Source organism: Spermophilus citellus, assembly GCF_964194105.1.
Source record: "Spermophilus citellus genome assembly, chromosome: 17".
NCBI classification, from domain to species: domain Eukaryota; kingdom Metazoa; phylum Chordata; class Mammalia; order Rodentia; family Sciuridae; genus Spermophilus; species Spermophilus citellus.
This window is the reverse complement of record NC_138199.1, coordinates 33960126-33981139: the sequence shown is the minus strand read 5'-3', so window position 1 is coordinate 33981139 and position 21014 is coordinate 33960126. Positions and strand designations below refer to the sequence as shown.

At 35.9% G+C, this 21014-nt stretch overlaps 2 protein-coding genes across 3 annotated transcripts in view; one reads left to right on the top strand and one right to left on the bottom strand.

The window, feature by feature from the left end:
* The window catches only part of CRLF3 (cytokine receptor like factor 3), a 40725-nt gene extending 36488 nt beyond the window's left edge, over positions 1 to 4237 (top strand). Inside the window, 3 exon segments of the mRNA XM_081271616.1 lie at positions 1214 to 1326; positions 2608 to 2827; positions 2829 to 4237. Coding sequence (XP_081127742.1) covers positions 1214 to 1326; positions 2608 to 2827; positions 2829 to 2856 — 361 coding nt within the window. The 3' untranslated portion in view covers positions 2857 to 4237.
* Positions 4238 to 9152: 4915 nt separating this feature from the next.
* Positions 9153 to 21014, bottom strand: part of SUZ12 (SUZ12 polycomb repressive complex 2 subunit) — a 50685-nt gene continuing 38823 nt past the window's right edge. For both annotated transcript variants that reach the window (XM_081271614.1, XM_081271615.1), the window contains 6 exons: positions 19353 to 19444; positions 18853 to 18996; positions 16744 to 16901; positions 14830 to 15028; positions 13707 to 13786; positions 9153 to 11501 (listed from right to left, as the gene is read on the bottom strand). In XM_081271614.1, coding sequence (XP_081127740.1) covers positions 11156 to 11501; positions 13707 to 13786; positions 14830 to 15028; positions 16744 to 16901; positions 18853 to 18996; positions 19353 to 19444 — 1019 coding nt within the window. In that variant the 3' untranslated portion in view covers positions 9153 to 11155. The remainder of the gene's footprint in view (positions 11502 to 13706; positions 13787 to 14829; positions 15029 to 16743; positions 16902 to 18852; positions 18997 to 19352; positions 19445 to 21014) is intronic.

The following is a 21014-nucleotide window of genomic DNA, read 5'->3' as shown; positions in this document are numbered from 1 at the left end:
TAGAAAAGATATGGTAAAATACTAGATGACCAGAACTTTTCAGCTCCGCTATAATCTTAAGGAACCATCATTTTATGTGTACTCTACCATCGATCAAAACATCCTTATGCAGTGCATGACTCTAAAAATATTTAAAACAGTGCTTAGAATATAGTAAGTTCTCAATTGTTATTTATTATTATTTAGAAAAGAGCAATTGTGATGAAATTGCTTTTTCTTTTTTTCTTTTTGCCGTATTGGGGATGGAATCCAGGACTTCATTCATTCTAGGCAAGCATTCTACCACTGAGCCATATCCCCAGCCTTTTTTTTTTTTTTTTTTTTAAAGATAGAGTGAGAGAGGAGAGAGAGAGAGAGAATTTTTAATATTTATTTTTTAGTTCTCGGTGGACACAACATCTTTGTTGGTATGTGGTGCTGAGAATCGAACCCGGGCCGCACGCATGCCAGGCGAGCGCGCTACCGCTTGAGCCACATCCCCAGCCCTCCCCAGCCTTTTTTATTTTATACAAGCCGGTCTTGAACTTTCAGTCCTGCTTCAGCCTCCTGAGTAGTTATGCTTACAGGTTTGTTCCACCATGGCCAGCAATGAAATTGCTCTTCTTTAAAAAAAAAAAAAAATATATATATATATATATATAGAGAGAGAGAGAGAGAGAGAGAGAGATGTTAATGGACCTTTATTTATTTATTTGTATTCCATGCTGAGAATCGAACCCAGTGCCTCATGCATGCTAGGCAATAACTCTACCACTGAGCTAAAACCCCAGCCCGAAGTTGCTCTTTTTATATACATACTTAGTCATAGTTGGACACGATAGCTTTATTTTATTTATTCATTTTTATATAGTGTGGAGGATCGAAACCAGTGCCGCACATGTGCTAGGCAAGCACTCTACCACTGAGTCACAACCCCAGCCCCCCAAAATTGTTCCCTTTTTTTTTTTTTTATGGTGCTGGGCCCTCTGCATGCGAGGCAAGCATTCTACCAACTGAGCTATATCCCCAGCCCCCAAAATTGCTCTTTTTAAGATGGTAGCTATAACGGGGCTGGGGTTATGGCTCAGTAGTAGAGCACTCGCCTTGCAATTGCAAGACTCTGGGTTTGATCCTCAGCACCACATAAAAATAAATAAAGTTAAAAAAAATGGTAGCTTTTCGATACTTTGTTATTAAAAAAAAAGACAAAATAACCTTTCTACCTCATTTACAGAGTTGAAACTGTGGGACAGCCAGACAGAAGAGATAGTATAGGAGTATGTGCAGAGAAGCAGAATGGATATGACTCTCTGCAGCGCGATCAAGCTGTATGCATTAGTACCAATGGTAAGAGATAAATAACTGTCATTTTTCTTCAAACATGTTAATTACTGTAGTAAAATATGAGTTTGTCCCAACATCATACATAAAAAGATGAGAAGATTTAGGGTTTTTTTGTTTCTGTTTTTTGGCAGTGCTGGGGATTGAATTTAGGATCTACACCATTGAGCTATAGCCCAGGATTCCTTTTTTTTATTCCTCTATACTGGGAATTGAACCCAGGAGCAGTCTACTGCTAGACTACTTTCTTAGTCCTTTTTATTTCTGAGACAAGCTTTTGCTGAGTTGCAAAGGCTAGCCTTGAATTTGAGGTTTTCCTTCCTCACCCTCTAGGTACCTGGGATTAGAAGTTTGCACCATTGTGCCTGGCAAGGTTATTTTCCATATGTAGTCTCTGGTGCTCTTTGGTCCCTTACTCCACAGTATCACACTTCTCAAAGTCACTATTAAAACAGTTCAATATTTTGCAGCAGCATAATATCAAGCACTAAATAGAACAAGATTCCTATTTATTTCCTATTTATTCCATATTAAACAATCTTGCTATTTTATAAATTGTAATTTTTTTTTTTTTTTTTTAGTACTGGGGATTGAACTCAGGGACACTCCACCACTGAGCCACATCCCTAGCCCTATTTTGTATTTTTTAAGAGACAAGATCTCACTGAGTTGCTTAGTGCCTCACCATTGCTTGCCATACTGGCTTTGAATTTACAATCCTCCTGTCTCAGCCTCCTGAGCCACGGGGATTACCACCACGCTGGACACAGGTTGTAATTTTTTAGTAGTTTCTTTTGATGCGTTCACCTGGGAGATTTATACTCTATTGAAAAAGACTTGAATCTGTACTAGAATTCTAACATGAGCCAGACATGGTGGTACATACCTATAATCCCAGCTACTTGAGAAAATGAGGCAGGAGGATCACAAATACAAGCCCAGCCTGGGAGATTTAGCAAGACCCTCTGTAAAAATAAAGTAGAAAAACAAAAAGAGCTGGGTAGATCACTTGCCTGTCAATTGTGAGGCCTTGAGTTCAATCTCTAAGATTGCAAAAAATAAAAAGTTGGGGGGAGGGAATAAAACGTTAGTAAGGCTTTAATTTTTTCTTCTTCTGTAGATGGTATTGATTAGCATATTTAAATTCATTATTGATGTCGATTTGGCATTCTGAAATGTACTTTTTTTCTGAATTAGGAAATTAGCTATGTTATCAGTTACATGGAGGCTCTTTTAATTATCTAACAGTCATTGCTCACAGGTAAATGACATCTTTAACATTTCTAGGTGCAGTTTTTGTAAATGGAAAAGAAATGACTAATCAATTGCCTGCAGTTACCTCTGGATCCACTGTCACTTTTGACATCGAAGCTGTGACTCTAGGAACTACCAATAATAATGAAGGCGGGAACTTCAAGCTCCGAGTAACTATTAGCTCAAATAACAGAGAAGTGGTTTTTGATTGGTTACTTGATCAGTCTTGTGGTTCTCTTTACTTTGGATGCTCATTTTTTTATCCTGGATGGAAAGTATTAGTGTTTTAGAGTTTTGGATGCTTGGCATTGATTTACTGTATCTGCCTCATCCCAGTTTAGTTAACTTTTGTTGTTGTTGTTGTTTAAAGTTAATCTTTCAGGCCATTGGAAATGAAAAGTGTCTACTGACAACATTTTTAACAATAAGAGAGTTGAATGGTGTGGACAAAACCATAATTCAGTCAATTTTGGTTTTAGCACATTATTAATAAAAATAGAAAATTACAATAAAATCAAATTAGCTTTAAGTGTCTGGGATGATAAAAATCCTATACCCTTCCATTGTAGATCTTAAAGTTGGTTTAATGTAACATTTTATTAAAACTCTTTCAGCATCCAAGACCATTGTAAAACTTTATAACAACTGGAGTAGACCAGATAAGAAGCCAGAGTTCTGTAAAATTCATTCACTTGTTTTTTCCACACGAGTGCATTGACTGTGTGCTGTATGTTCAGGAATTTGAAAGCAGTGTTAGTGTTTATCCCATTTTCATTAATCTTTAAGTCTAAAAAGCTTTATGATTTTTTTTTTTTACAATGCCTGAGTCAGTGTCTGTAATAGGCAAGTATTGTCTTTTGTTCTTGTAGTTTGATTCAAGATAGGATAGAAGATGCAGGGTTCAATGGTTCACACCTGTAATTTCAGCAAATCAAGAGGCTGAGGCAGAAGGATCACAAGTTGAGGTCAGCCTCAGTAACTTAGTGAGACCCTGTTTCAAAATAAAAAGGGTTGGGGATGTGGCTCAGTTGTAGAGGGCCCTGGGTTCAATCAATAAATAAGAGAGAGGGAGAGAGATAGGATAGAGGATTTTGTACAGGGTGAAACTACTTATGGAAGTAGTAAACACAGCAGTGTTAGTCATTTCACAAGTACATTATATGTACATGTGTGCCTTCAGGGTCAATGATATGCATATTGCTATTTGTAGTTACAAGCTCTAGTCCAGTTAATGTCAGTTTGATAAATGGTCTGTTAGTGGGCCAAAGAAATATAGGGTAAATACTTGACCGATTTTTTTAAACTTAAATTTGTGTAAGATATTTATTTGAGGGACTTAATATGTAAAAAAATAATAGCCATAACTTGATATAGCAGCTTACAGATTTTTTAATGTGAAAAGTATTTTTTTTCATTTTTATCAGTAATAGAAAAATGGAAAAGCAAGCTTGATATTTTTGTAAGATAATTTATTTTGGGGCTCATGTTCCCTGTTAGACAATCGTGACCAATTTTCTCCTTGCCTTTTTATGTGTAAGTGCCTTTCACATGTTTAGTGACTGTAAAGAGGTTCCAGAATGTAGATGCCTTGCCCAGCCATCGGAAACAAAATAAAAAGCTCAAATTTAAATGTGTGTATTTTTTATTTTGTGAGATTAAATGAATCTGAAAGGGAAAGGGTTCTTGTGGCTCCAGGCATTTGAATTAGATGTTATGGTAATTTGTGGAAAGTTCTTTGTTCTTTCTTATGTTCTCTAGATCTGATACTAAGTGTGTACCTGACAAAATGTGCCCTATAAATGTTGGACTGAATGTGGATAAATCATTTTCTTCGTACATCTCCATCCCATTCCTTTCATTCATCAAATATTATTAAATGCATTTGTTTCTTATCCTCTATGAGAAAAAGGCACCTTAAATATTCCTTTTCACAAAGTGACTTAAAACTAATTCTAGACAGGAGTGTAATATCTTGAACTCTGAAACTATTTTGTCTTAAACTATAAACTGAAGTTTTGTTTTCAAAGCAAACTCATTCTGTTCAAACAGAGGTACCTAACATAGTATTTCAAAACTGTATGCCTAGAGGGAAAAGAGAATTGGGGTGTTAACAAGAATTGATATTTATTGATCTCCTCCTGTGTACTGGGCATAGCGCTAGATTTTCCAAGTACATAAGTGATCTCAATCTACATTTCATACTTTTATGATAGATGGCATTCATATTAAAACTTAGGCTCAAGAGGTGTGAACTAATTGTCTAAGGTCATGGTTAACAGCAGGTCTTGTCTAGACTCTGGCCCGAGTGTGGATATGTGGGGGGTGCAGTCTAAGTGGAAAGCCCCAAGTTGTTCAGAAAGTGAAGTTCTCTATGAACTGTTTCTTAAACGAGGAGTAGAAAACTGATAAGCGCAGAAATGGCCTCTGAAACAGAGGTGGAGGAACAGGGTTTGTTAGTGCTTCCCCCAAAGTGGTGGTGGGAGTGCTATGTGAGGCTCAGAGTGCAGTGGCTGGAGACAATCTGGGAGGATAGACCAGGATCAGATTGTAGAGTCTTGGATACCAAGTTAAAGAATTGGTATTTTTCAAAAACATTGATATTCAGTCTTATAGGTAAAGAGATTTCTTTTCAAAACATGAGTTAGGCAATAGGCAATAGGCTGTCATCCTTGAGACATTCAGCTGCAAAATGAGACAGTGACAACAGAGATATGTTTGTATAATTATATCAAAATGGATTCTGCTGTCGTGTAACTGAAAAGAATCAATGAATTAAAAAAAAAAAAAGATACATAACCAACCAGTATTTGAGTTAGACCCAAAAGGACTTGACTACTGATGTGAGAGAATTAACCTGAATTTGAAGTCAGACTAATTGGTGACATCCATTATCACATCCATTATCACCATTCCATTTTCACCACAGAAAAATCCGATGTTTTACTTTTATACTTTTTAAGGAAACCATTAACAAAATGCAGGGTTTTGTTCTTTTATGAAACTAGATGATTCTGTTGTGAAGACTGATTCTAGAATGATTTATTTTTAGGGGGCGTAAAATCTGAATGTGTTCTATTAAAAAATGAGACCTGATATGTAGGTATCTGATACAAAAAAATTTTTTTAGAGTCAAGGTCTCACTGAGTTGCTTAGGCCTTCCCTAAGTTGCTGAGGCTGGCTTTGAACTTGCAATCCTCTTGCCTCAGCCTCCAGAGCTGCTGGGATTATAGGTGTGTGCCACCACACCCAGCTGATAAAGACTTTTAAAATAAGACTAGTACTGTTCTTTTTAAAAGACAAAAACTATATTTATTGCCAGGTGCCATGTCACAGGTCTGTAATTCCAGCAACTCAGAAGGCTGAGACAGGAGGATCTCAAGTTCAAAGCCACAGCGAGGCGCTAAGCAACTCAGTGAGACCCCGTCTCTAAATAAAACCGAAAATAGGGATGGGGATGTGGCTGTGGTTGAATGTCCCTGAGTTCAATCCCCAGTACCCCCCCCCCCCCAAAAAAAGAAAAAGTTTATTGAGGAGGCTAGGGTTGTGGCTCAGCGGTAGAGTGCTCACCTCACATGTGTGGGGGCCTGGGTTTGATCCTCGGCACCACATAAAAATAAATAAAGGCATTGGGTCCAACTATAACTAAAAAATATTTTTAAAAAAGTTATATTGAATAAAACTCATCCAACAAAAGCTTTTTTTTAATATTTATTTTTTAGTTTTCTGTTGACACAACATCCTTATTTGTATGTGGTGCTGAGGATCGAACCCAGGCTGCACACATGCCAGACAAGCACGCTACCACTTGAGCCATATCCCTAGCCCCCAACAAAAGCTTTTATTCCAAGTTTAACGTTAATTAAAACAAGATAGACCATTCTATACCACTTCTATAAATCATTCTTACATAAGACTATACTGGAAAAGTTTGTGGTTTTATAGAGAATTAATCTGTTTTAATATGTTCTAAAGAGACTTGTGCTCTTAAAATAGGTTACCGAAGAGAGCTGGGGTTGTGGCTCAGTGGTAGAGCCTTGCCTAGCATGTGTGAAGCACTGGGTTCGATTCTCAGCACCACATATAAACAAATCAATAAATAAAGGTCCATCAATAACTAATAAAAACTAAAAAAAAAAAAAAAAAACCACATAGGTTATGGAAGAAGGACCAAGCTTACATTATTTAGCATGTGATTTTTCTTCCTAGGTGGGAGTGGAGGATTGAAGTAAGCAAAACTGAGGTTTTAGAAAAGGGAACAGTGATGATCCAAAGTCAGTTATTGTGTTAGGTACCTTGAGGGAGATGTTTAATCCCATTTCACATTCAATGAAACAAACTCGTCATGGTCTAGTTACTTCTTGAGTTAAGAACCTGCAAGTGCACTAAAGTTGAAGTTCGATCCCAGCCTAACAACTTCAAAGCCTGTAATTCTTCCACCATACTAGTGTCCACAACACTAGTCTGAGATTAGACACTATGAAACAAGACTAAAACATAAATGTCTCCTTCTTTAGACTTCAAGATTAACAAGGACATTAACAATATATGACTTGTTTATCTTTCTATCTCCATGACTAACACACAGGCCTTACTAATTGCAGTTAAGTGGCTTATAAGGCTCTGATGGTCTAATTACCCACATGACAACTATGGATCTTCCCTACAAGTACCTCAGAAGAGAAACAGGAATAGTCAAGAGAGGATCTATTCAAAAGAAAACTGTAATTGGATTAGGAGGTGAGGTTTATTGGACCCTATTACATATTCTACATAAGCGATTCAATTTGTTAGAATATAAAGAAAAATATTCTAATCTAATGCCTGTATAACTTTACCTTTTTCCTGTAGTGACAAACAATAATTCCCAAAGGGATATATTCTTATTTAGGGAGAGGAGAAAGAAGCAAACAACTGCAGTTTTTACTATAAACCTTGGGAGAATTTTGAAGCAGGATCTCTTCCTCAACTTCGCATTCCCAGCGCTCAGAACAAGTGGAAGCACACAGATCCCCAAAAGATGAAAGGGTGCTTGCTAGTGATAGCATGCTACAAAAGCAGGTGGAAACCATTTGCAGCATCATTCATCAACTACTTCTTGGCACTTACTTCATGAAAGTCCTAATTGTCCAGATATTTCACTTGCATCACATTAGCATCCTAGTAGTGCTTCCTACAGGAACTTTTTTTTCTTTCACAGTACTGGGAAATGAACCCAGGGGCACTTGATCCTTTTTACTTTTCAAGACAGGGTCTTGCTGAGTTGCCCAAGCTGGCCTGGTCTCCTATCTCGGCCTCCTGAGTAGCTGGGATTGCAGGCATTATGCCACCCTGGCTCTCAAATTTTTCTTCTCTCTTTAGTAAATCCTCTCATACTTCAAACTGCCTGAAATCCAAAACTTCAGCATAGCAGTTCAAGTCCTTGATTCATGTCACCAAATATAATAAGCACCAATTAAGACCATCAGGCAACAAGGTCAATGAGTCTTTTAAAAATAAAGCTAACTCCTTAAAAGAAATGTACCTATGGGCTGGGGTTGTGACTCAGAAGTAGAGCGCTCACCTAGCACCTGCAAGGCCCTGGGTTCAATACTCAGCACTACATAAAAATAAATAAAATAAAGGTATTGTGTTCAACTACAACTGAAAAATAAATATTAAAAAAGAAAAAGAGAAACATACCTAGTAAGCTTGGGATCCTAAAAGGGCACTTCTCAATTACTGGAACATAAAGCACAGAATTGTTACTTCAACTTCAACAACTTTTCCTCTTATATAGTACAAATGTTTCTTGACTTACAATGGGGTTACATCTCAATAAACCCTCAAGTTGAAAAAATAAATAGAAAATGCTTTTAATACATCTAAACCTTCTAACCATCATACCTTATCAACAGAACACTAATGATTTTTGCTCCTTGTGACACTAACTGGGAGCTGCTTGTCAGCATTGCAAGATAGTATTGTACTACCTATTGATAATCCAAGAAAAGATCAATTTCAAAGTCAAAAGTACAATCTCTAACATAAACACTTATCAACATCACAAAATCATAAAGTTGGCCCATCATAAACCAGGAACCATGTGTAAATAATTGTAAGATATATTTTTAGGGGCTGGGGATGTGGCTCAAGCGGTAGCACACTCGCCTAGCATGCGTGCGGCCCGGGTTCGATCCTCAGCACCACATACAAACAAAGATGTTGTGTCCGCCAAAAACTAAAAAATAAATATTAAAAATTATCTCTCTTTAGAAAAAAAAAGATATATTTTTAGTTTATCATTGTTTGTATGCCTACCCTATGAACTTTTGAAAATTGAAAAGAAAAATCCACAACTAAAGTAGGATAACTGTTTGGCTAATATTGGTATTACTCTGAACTATAAATCTAGAAATATCTATATATCATAAATGACATAACACTCATAAATTATGAAAGCAGGATTTCATGTTAGTTCCCCCCCCCCCTTAATTATTACCTCTGAGTCATCACTGCGGGTAGAGAACTTTTCTTCTATCTAAGCCAAAAATTTTAGTGTACGAATTAACAATGCATAATAACAACAATGACAAAAAAAGCAGAAATACAGCTTTTATATTATTGAACTTTATGTACAAAATCATTTCAAATAAACATTTAATGTAAAAACAAATGTTCTTTTAAACTGAATTTTTTTTACATCTACTGTACCATTCAAATGCTTTATCATCTTACATGATTTCTTCAAAATCTGTTATCAAGGGTACATATAGAAAAGCATTTTTTCTTTTATAAATAGAAACAAAGGGATTTTTTCAGCTTTTATTATAAGATGACATAAAAAGTTTACTCAACAGAAGTAATTTCATTACTATTTGGGGGAGGGAGTCACCAACTTTTTGTGCAAACAATGCTAGCCTTCTTTTAAGCATTAAGAGCATAACTGCTTAAGAAATGACATAAGCAATAATTCTACACCTACATCTCCCCTAAAATAATCTATTTTTATTTTTTTTTACATATGTGCACAGCTTTAGCAAATTAAAGCCCAAGAGAAATGCTCAAAATCCACTAGTCAGAGGCAAAATGAGAGTTTACTGGAACTCATCATTTAGAGAGCTTACAAATCAAGGAATCTGTAATGAAAGCTGCAGTTTCCCTCTTTCCTATTTTTTGAACACAAAAATCAATGACTAAGAACTTAATACTGGATGACAAATCATATCCACACTATTAGTTAAATAGCCTCACAGTTAAACACATCTTAAAGACCAATCAAATCAGTATTTACATTTTATAAATTTCTGAAGACACCATTAGAAAGCTTATATATCCCTTCACTAAACAAAATAGGGAACTGCTCTGATGGTGATGGAATGAAATTAAAAATACCTGTATTTACAGCAGCATTGATCCTTTATAAATAAAGAGTATGAAAACGCAGTATCTTTAAAGGATAATAAAAAATTGAGGTGATGTTACTCAACCACAGTGCTTGGAGTTGGAATAAAAACCTATTGGTGCTTATTAATGTGCCAGTAGTGAAACTGCTTTCTGTTGGAGAAAATCCAACTGCAAATATGTGCGTAAAACACATAACACAGGGCAAAATTGCTCAAAAACAATTCAAGTCAGCTTATCTGTATTGGATATTCTAATCATGAAATACATTACAAAGACACCCTTGCAATGAAAACAACAAAAACAAAAGTGTAACATTTTCTGCTTCATTTTTTATAGAACACTTCCCCTCCCCGAAAGTGGCATCTTAAAATTCTCAAACTTGGATTCTTTCCTTGGATTATTATTCTAATGAAAAGATTCATACAGCTGAATTTTCCATATGATTACCTAATTGAAAAAGAAAACCAAAAGAAAATAAATGTTCAAGTTTGAAAAAAATACATAGGTGAACAATGCACTAAATTTATCCATGTGAAAACAAATGGTCAGTAACCCTTATAAACCAACATGACATTTTACTGTCAACAATATGAAAAATTAACATCTTCTCAAACAGGCATAAGATGAAGAAGTGCTACCTTAAAATTGTAAAAGAAACTTAAGTAAAATATCTTGCATTGTAATTTTTCATTCCAAATTGATGATTTCAAAATCAAGGATCAAGGTTTGATTGCAAGTAGTAATGCAACAATTTCAATTTCACAAAAATCTTCAATTTCTAAAAAAGAGAATCATTCCAATTTTCCCTCCCCAAGAAAATCTTTCACAATTACAAAATAGAAAAACAGCTAGTCACAAATACAAAAAGCATTATAATTTAAATATGAAATAATTTCTAGATTAATTCAATGTATTTAATAAGACAATTGTTGCAGTTAAAAGTACTTTCTTTGAAGTATTGCTTTTCATGCTCAAACTAGAAAATGTTTTAATGACACCAATAAAACTGATATACATGTAATGCTGCATAATCAAGTGAAATAGAACCCTGATACAAATATCCTTGTTGAAATCATTTACTTCATCTAACAGTGCCTGTTTGGAACCTATGATTTAAAAACAAAAACAACTCTTCTTAGAGGCTGAATTCCCTAGAATGCAATTTCAGTGTTTGTCCATAACATGGGGTTAGGTCTTTTCAGAGTTTTTGTTTTTTGCTCTGTTTTGAAACCCCTGAGACACCATCTGTTTCCAAAGCTTTCTCTTTTGAGTTAATTTCACTAAATCCATTTGCTGTTCCATTTTGTTCCTCAGTTATTTCTTCACTTGAAGGGGAAGCAGATTCTCCTTTTTCTAATTTTTGCTGCATTTCACGGAGCTTGGTAACAGCTTTATCTATTGACATTATGCTAATAAGATTAAAGTCATGCATGCTGACTAGATGAAGCATGAAGTTTCGACATAAATTCTTCTTAATTATTTTCTGTCCATAATTTTCTACAAACAGCATACAGGCATGATTCATTTGATTGTCAGCAATAAACCTATTTAATAAAAAAATAAAAATACATTAATAGTTATATAAAGCATTTCTGTTAAATGCAATAGTGATAACCATTATAGAACAGTCAAGAATATATTTGAATCCAGTAAATGATGTTTATTTTGTTTCTAGCATTAAAAAACAAAACAAAACCCAGATCAAACACAGGGTGTTCTACACTGCACTACAACCCCAGCCCTTTTTATCTTTTAGAGGCACGGTCTTGTATAAGTTTCCCAGGCTGGCCTTGAACTTGCTATCCTCCTGCCTCAGCCTCCTGAACAGAAGGGATTATATATGTGTGCCACCAAACCCCGGCCCAAAAAATGATGTCTTAACAAGTAGTAAGACTACAGTAAAACTGAGATTCAATTGCCTGAATAAATTAATAATTTTAGAAATTTTAGATTAAGTCTCTGTAGACTCTTGAAAGACTTCACCTAATCAGAATGTAAACTAAATAGGTGCCAGTGAAAAGTCAATTCCCTTGGTTTCTTTCTTTTCTTTTTCCTCCTTCCTTCCTTCCTTCTTTCTTTCTTTCTTTCGCTGGGGATTCAACCAAGGGCCTTGGACATGCGAGGCAAGCACTCTACCAACTGGGCTATATCCCTGGCCCCAAACCAAGAGGTTTCTTAATGAAGTCACAATATAACAGCATATTTTCTTTTTTGTCAAATTTTTTTTTTTTTAGTTGTAGATGAACACAATAACTTTATTTTGTTTTTATGTGGTGCTGAGATAGAACCCAGTGCCTTATAAGTGCTAGGCAGGCGCTCTACCTCTAAGGAACAACGCTAGCCCAAACAGCATATTTTCTTTTGCCAGCACCACTGTTTTCACACTGTCATTGAGCTACCAATAGTCTTTAACTCTATACATATTAACAATTCCCCTTTATTTCTTTCCTTGATCGTCACAGATTTATTATAGAAGCAGGGCTTCTCTACTCCTTTCAGTTCCTAATAAACCTTTAAAAAAATTAAAGTTGTCAAAGAAGTGATGAGAAGTGTATTGGTGGAAGCAAAGTGCATGTACAATTAATATCTGAGTGAAATAAATGAAAACAAAGAGACAGCTGCTCAATTATCCACTAAAACTAAGAATCCAACATGGCATCCATATCTCTGGATTTTTGGGGGAGTGGAAATCAATGCATTTTGCCTAAATACCTGTCAATTTATAATGAATCCTAATAGTTGCTACAGTAATAGATTTGGATAAAGGAATTGAAAGGAAACTAAAAGTAACTTGACTAAAATTTATTTATGTATTTTTTGTGGTGCTAGGGATTGAACACGGAGCCCTGAGCTTCCTCAGCCTAAAATTATATTTCGTAACTGGCATATAAGGACAAAAGGAAACACATTTAACCCAACCATCCACCATCCATATATACATACTTTACTCATAATTGATTTTTAAAAAGAATTGTTTTAGTTGTAGTGTCTTATTTTACGTGGTGCTGAGACTCAAACCCAGTGCCTCACACATGCCAGGCAAGCACTCTGCCACTAAGCCACAGCCACAGCCCTCATAATTGATTTTTAAAGACTAGAGTAAGAGTCAAGCAAACTTCATGTATAAAAAGGCCAGACAGCAAGCACTTTAGGCTTTGACGTGATCGGTCTCCTTTTTTCTTTTCTGCATCCACTAAAAATGTAAACACTATTGGTAGCTCAAAGGCAGTTCAAAAACAGGTACACAGACTTCTGGACTAACTTGTGTTCAATCCCCAAGGGTAAAGTGACACACTAAATGGAAAACCTTGGATGTTTATGCTGTAGAACAAAGAAATATTAATTATCTGATAAAGAAAACAGAGCAGAAAAATAAATGACAATAGCAGTTCACACAGAGAAAACAAATTTTTTTTGGCAGGGAGGTAGAATGGGAACCTATTTTATTTTGTTGTTTTTTAGTATCAGGGATTGGGCTCAGGGTCACTCTACCACATATGGAAATGAAGAATTCCCAAGTCCCTTCAAAAACCTGCTATTAGAGCTAGAAGCCAATGTTTTTTCTCTTATAAATTCTGTGAATATCCCCATTTTTCTTTAAATAAAAATTTTGAGATTAGGGCAAAAATTTGGGTTACTATATAAATTAGTGAAATTTTAAATAAGACTGGAACAGGTAGGTTTATAGAATGTGAACAGCAAAAGGAATATAAAGAACAATGGAATATATTAAATTTAAAATACTCTACCCATGCTTCATGACATGGAGATTCCATAGTTTCATCACTTCTTTCTCTCCTTCATTAACATCAGAAAATTCTTCAATTTGCTAAAACAGTAACAAAAAAGAAAAAAAATATATTAAATGCAGAAAATAATTAGTATTTCTAAAAAAGTTTTGAGAATGTCAAAAATAGTTTTGGAATTGAAAACAGAAAAGTGGCAACATTTCTCGAAACCAAGTTATAATTCTGAAAGGCAAATCCTAAGTTACGAGTTATCTATACATATAGAAATTAAAATACCCAATACAAATTCACATGAAGAAAATCTTTTTTAAATTTAACTTGGTAAAACTTAAATGACACTATTCAGAAAATGGACTTTCCTGGATTCAACCCTCAGCACCACATAAAAACAAAACTAATGTATCCACCTAAAACTAAAGATACATAAATAAATATTTTTTTAAAAATTTTTTTTTAAGAGTGAGAGAGAGGGAGAGAGTGGGAGAGAGAGAGAGAGAATTTTAATATTTATTTTTTAGTATTTGGCGGACACAACATCTTAGTTTGTATGTGGTGCTGAGGATCGAACCCGGGCCGCACGCATGCTAGGCAAGCGCGCTACCGCTTGAGCCACATCCCCGGCCCAATAAATAAATATTAAAAAAAAAAGTTTCGGGCTGGGGATGTGGCTCAAGTGGTAGCGCGCTCGACTGGCATGCGTGCGGCCCGGGTTCGATCCTCAGCACCACATACCAACAAAGATGTTGTGTCCGCCGAGAACTGAAAAGTAAATATTAAAAATTCTCTCTCTCTCTCTCTCTCCCCTCTCTCACTCTCTCTTTAAAAAAAAAAAAAAAAAAAAAAGTTTCCTCATTGAAAGTCAAAAAGTCTAGTTCGTATTACATAATGTTTTCAAACAAATTCCCTTTTTTTGGTACTAGGAATTGAACTGAGGGGCACTTAACCACTGAGCCACATCCTCAGCTCTCTTTTAATTTTTTGAGACAGGGCCTTGCTAAATTGTTGAGACTGGGTCTGAACTTCGGATACTCCTGTCTCAGCCTCCTGTCAAACAAAATACATTTTATCATAAAATTCTAAGATCATAGCTAATAATGATGGTAATGACGATGATAATAATTACTGTAATGGTTTTTTCTCTTAGCCATTCGGGATCTTTTTCATCTTCACTGTCTACTTCCATTTCTTGTGGACGGAGAGGTAAGCATGTATCACTGTGAAAATACAGACGATTGTGGCCACTACTGTATGTTCGTTGCTGTTCCACTTCTCCATCTTCAGATTCAAGAAATTCAGACATGCTTGCTTTTGTTCGTTTTGGCCTAAGCAAAAAGAAAGAAATACTGACAGACTATACATTTACATGTACATCATCGAACTGAGTTTGACTTGAGGTCTGCAATAATTTACAATATTACCATTTTATAAAACCAACCACACCATAAAAGTAGTTGAGAGGATGGGGTTGTAGTTCAGTGGCAGAGATCTTGCCTACCATGTGTGAGGCACTCACCATGGCATGTAAATAAATAAAAGTCCACTGACAACTTAAAAAAAATTAAGAAGAAAACCTTATTAAAAAAAAAAAAAAAAAAAAGGTAGTTGAGGCAATCCTCTTAAATTATTTTCCTTCTATACATGATGTGAAGTGGACCTATTATTTATCAATCTAAGCATCAGGGTTTTAATGATAAAACTAACTGTGGAAAAACATTACTTAGAGGGCTGGGGATGTGGCTCAAGCGGTAGCGCGCTCGCCTGGCATGCGCGTGGCCCGGGTTCGATCCTCAGCACCACATACCAACAAAGATGTTGTGTCCGCCGAGAACTAAAAAATAAATATTAAAAATTCTCTCTCTCTCTCTCTCCTCTCTCACTCTCTTTAAAAAAAAAAAAAGAAAAAGAAAAACATTACTTAGAGAAAGTGAAAGATAGTTAAAAGGGAGAAAAAGGAACTATGTGCTAAACAGGGCACAATAGAAATATACATATAAAATTTTACTTGTCAAAATTGTATATTTTGCTGGGTATGGTGATGCCTATAATCCAGCTCAGGAGGCTGAGGCAGGTAGATCAGAATTCAAAGCCAGGCTCAGCAACAGTGAGGCACTAAGCAACTCAGTGAGACCCTGTCTCTAAATAAAATACAAAATGGGACTGGGGATGTAGCTCAGTGGTTGAGTGCCCCTGAGTTCAATCCCCAACACCCCCAAATCCCCACCAAAAAAAAAAAAAAAAAAAAAAGTGGATTCTAATGTATGTATAATTACAAAGTAGAAAACCATAACACTGGCTACACACAGAAAACTATCCAATTTTTTTTTTCACTTTCTTTTTTTTTTTTAAAGAGAGTGAGAGAGGAAGGGGGGAGAGAGAGAGAGAGAGAGAAAGAATTTTTAATATTTATTTATTTATTTATTTTAGTTCTCGGCGGACACAACATCTTTGTTGGTATGTGGTGCTGAGGATCGAACCCGGGCCGCACGCATGCCAGGCAAGCGCGCTACCGCTTGAGCCACATCCCCAGCCCCTTTTTTCACTTTCAAGAGATAAAATTTTCATCTCACCAGTCAAATCTGCTACTATAAATACACCACTGTGGAATAAATCCTAATGGAAGGATAACCAATCTTGGATAGTATCTAACCAGAGACCATCATGTGCAATATTAAATGATAGGGATAGAAGTGTTTATATTTCATACAACCCAATTACAGTACATCCCTTTCTTGTCAGTTCCTATCTAGAAACTTTCACTGGGAAAATTCTTTAATTCTACTAACCAGTATAGCAACCAGTAAAGAAACAGAGATACAACAGTTAAAATTTAGGGGGAAAGTTGGAGGACAAAATGAAAAAAACACCTACAGAAGGAGGATCTTGTGAGAGTTATAAAGCAGTACACCACCTCAGAGACTTACACTTAAAATAATAATTTTTATCTAAACAGTAAGTCTGGCTGGCTCCCCTTTTTCACTCTAACATCCCTGACAAAAGCTAGAGAATAAGCTTTTTGTGGTATGAGCTTTTTACCTACCTGCAAACAAGAATGTGTGTGATAGGTGTTCTCTTTACTGGTCCATTTCGGCTAAAAGCAAAACCTGGCTGGCGATGAATATCTTGAGGATTTCCTGCATAGGAGCCATCATAACACTCATTGATAGAAACATCTATCCTAGCACCTTTTGGATGATACTGTAACAAAAATAGCAGCATGTTTAGGAAAAGAAAATACTAATTATGCTTCTCTACCTAAGACCAGTGTGATGGTGCACACCTGTACGCCTGTAATCCCTGCAGCTCAAGAGGCTGAGACAAGAGGATGGCAAGTTCAAAACCAGCCTCATCAACTTAGTGAGGTCCTAAGCAACTCAATGAGACCCTGTCTCTAAATAAAATATTTAAAAAGGGCTGGAGATATGACTCAGTGGTTAAGTGCCCCTGCATTCAATCACCTGTACCAAAAAAAACAAATTAAAATAATAAGCACATAAATAAATACCTATCTCTCCAGTTAATTAATTAAAAAGCTGGAGATTGAAATCAGGGTCTTCTGCACACTAAAAAAGCAGTATATTGAGTAGCATCTCCATATTGTTATGGGTTTTTACTATTTTTAAAACTAAAATTATCCAGGCACACCAGCCAGTGAACAGGACATCACAAGACCTGGAGTCAAAAACGTGATGCCAGGTGCAGTGGTACATACCTGCAATCCCAACAATTCTGAACATTGAGGCAAAGGGATCGCAAGGCCAGACCGGGCAAACTAACAAGACCTTGCCTCAAAATAAAAATATTTAAAAGGTCTGGGGTTTACCTAACGTGGTGGCACACACTTGCAATCCCAGCAGCTTGGGAGGCTGAGACAGTAGGATCTTGAGTTCAAAGCCAGCCTCAGCAACAGCAAGACTGGAGATGTGGCTCAGTGGTTGAATGCCCCTGAGTCCAATCCCTGGTACTCCCCACCTCCACCCAAAAAAGTCTGTGTCACAGTGCCCCTAGTTTCAAACCCAATGGGGTTTTGGTTTATTTGTTTTGTGGTACCAAGGATTGAACTCAGGGACACTCAACCACAAAGCTACAGGCCCAGCCCTATTTTAGATTTTATTTAGAAACAGGGTCTCACTGAGTTGCTTAGTGCCTTGCTTTTGCTCAGGTTGGTTTTAAACTCTTGATCCTTCCGCCTCAGCCTCCCAAACCTCTGGGATTACAAGCGTGTGCCACCACATCTGGCTCCATCATCTCTATGGGAGTCTTTTATAGGGGAATGAAATATGTGTGTTAAAATTTTCAATTGTGGGCTGAGGTTGTGGCTCAGCGGTAGAGTGCTTGCCTAGCATTTGCGAGGCCCTGGGTTCAATCCTCAGCGCCACATGAATAAATAAAATAAAATACATTGTGTACAACTAAAAAATAAATATTTTTTAAAAATTTCTTTTATTGGCTTGGAGACTTTACATAAATTCTTTCTTCTGGAGACTGGGGTTGTAGCTCAGCGGTAGAGGATTGCCTAGCATGTGAGAGGCCCTGGGTTCAATCCTCAGTACAACATAAAAATAAATAAATAAAGGTATCGTCTCCAACTAAAAAGAAATTATAACAAAAACAGGGGGCTGGGGATGTGACTCAAGCGGTAGCGCGCTCGCCTGGCATGCATGCTGCCCGGGTTCGATCCTCAGCACCACATACAAAGATGTTGTGTCCGTCCAAAACTAAGAAATAAATAAAAAAAACAAACAAACAAACAAACAAACAAACACAGAATCTTGGTTTATTAAAAAAAAAAATTCTTTCTTCTCTCATCAAGAATAAGGAAATTGGGGCTGGGGATGTGGCTCAAGCGGTAGCGCGCCCGCCTGGCATGCGTATGGCCCGGGTTCGATCCTCAGCACCACATATAAACAAAGATGCTGGGTTCGCCGAAAACTAAAAAATAAATATTAAAATTCTGTCTCTCTCTTAAAAAAAAAAAAAAGAATAAGGAAATTACCCAAGTTTCTGTAAACTTTGAATCATTAATTGTAACTCATGCATAAAGCAATCTATCAAATGCAGATATTTTGTTATTTTTACACAAATATAATTTTTAAGAGTTAGGCTCTTATATTTAATATATATTGAGAAAAAATAAAAAATTACTTACAACATAATTAAAAATAAATCTGCTATGGCAGAGTTTAAGATGCTTGAGTAAACTATAAAGTTTGCGGCAGTTCAGAGTGCACCAAGGACAATGCAGATCATCTCTTGCTTCAGTCTGTTGTCTTGTATTGTTGTTATAAAGAAACTAAAGAAATAAAAAACAAAAAATCCAGTTAAGTCCACAACTTTTATCAAGATGTTTTGTTTCAATTTCTAAAAATAGCTAAGACAATTTTTAAAAGGAGTGTCAAATTAATAGATATTTTTATTTAAATATTCCCAAAGATTTTAGATCTAATATATAAAACAAATGCATTTCATGAGGAGCTGAGATTCTAGCTCAGTGGTAGCGTGCTTGCCTAGCACATGTGAGGCACTGGGTTCGATCCTCAGCATCACATAAAAAAATAAAATAAATGTATTGTGTCCACCTACAACTAAAAATATGTATATTAAAAAATGCATTTCATGATTACTTAACAGAAGGTCAGCTATGTTTACCTGATAAAATATTCTTAATTTTTGTCTGTTTTCATTTGAAGTATCCTTTTCTTTTCTTGTTTGTAGATCTGTAGTCAATGTTTCTTTAACAGCTGAAAATATACTTTTGTTTAATGAAAATATTTGCTTCTAAAAGGTAAAATAATACCTGGCTAAAATAATTAAACAATTAAAGATTTCACAGAATTCTATTTATGTGACACAATTTCTATTCTTATCTTTAGCTAATGATCAGAGTAACAATCCGGTTAATCAGTAATCAGATGTTAAGGTCTTTATTGGCAGGACTCAATTTTTCCTTTAAAAACTACCTCCTATGTCTAAACCATCATAAAAGGGGCTAGGGTTGTGGCTCAGTGGTTGAGCGCTTGCCTAGTACGTGGGAGGCACTGGGTTCAATCCTAAGCACCACATAAAATAAAGGTTAAAAATAAATAAACAAAACCAGGTAATTATATGTGGTAACTATACTGTTTTGAACAATTTGAAGTTGAGGAAAGAGTATTTGTGTGTGTGTGTATTATTTGTTCTTATAGTTTGCCTCTTTGGGGATGTACACAGGGCCTCCCACATAATAGGCAAGTACTCTACCACTGAGCTATATCCCCAACCCTAAGAATTGCTTTTGATTGGTTTTCATATTAATATATATTGAGAAAAAATAAAAAATTACTCACAACATAATTAAAAATAAATCTACTATGACAGAGTTTAAGATGCTATGTCCTAAACCATCATAAAAATAAGATATCCACTAAATTCTCATTTACCAGAAAGTTAAGTAAAACGTAATTATATTAAAATCAATCCAGAACTAAAAGATAATCAACATTAACAATTTTGATATATTTCATTCATACCTAATGGGAAAAAAGCCTTTTTCTTGATTCATCTGAGCATCCCATATATACAATTTTGTATAAACTCTTCCCTTTCCCTTAGTTCCTTTGTAACTTTTTTACCTATTTTCAATGGCTTCAGAGTATTGCTGAGAAGTGCCTAGACCACAATTTACGTGGGAAATCTTCCTGTCATGGGTCATTTCTTATATCTCTTTAATTTATTACAGTGACCTACGCATAATCAATGTACATAATTGATCAATGTCAAAGAAAACATCTTAAGCCGTCTGTAGTCTTTAAATAAATAAAAATACATGGATGTGCTCAGGTGAAGGGCAGTGCTCCTAATAGATATGACAGAACATTGTAGCTTGAGAATTAATACAACAGAGTCAACTCCATTTGTAAAATGTTTTTCCTTTTAAAAATATACTACAGGGGTGGGGCTGTAGCTCAATGGTAGAGCGTTTGCTTGCATGTATGAGGCACTGGATTCCATCCTCAGCACCACATACAAATAAACATATAAAATAAAAGCATTCTGTCTGTCTCTGGACTACAGAGCTGGGATTATGGATCATTGGCAGAGCGCTAGCCTTGCACATGAGGCACTGGGCTTAATCCTCAGTACCACATAAAAATAAATAAATAAAATAAAGGTATTGTGCCATCTATAACTTAAAAATATTTTAAAAAATGTACTAAAGGGGCTGGGGATGTGGCTCAAGCGGTAGCGCGCTCGCCTCGCATGCGTGCGGCCCGGGTTCGATCCTCAGCACCACATACCAACAAAGATGTTGTGTCCGCCGAGAACTAAAAA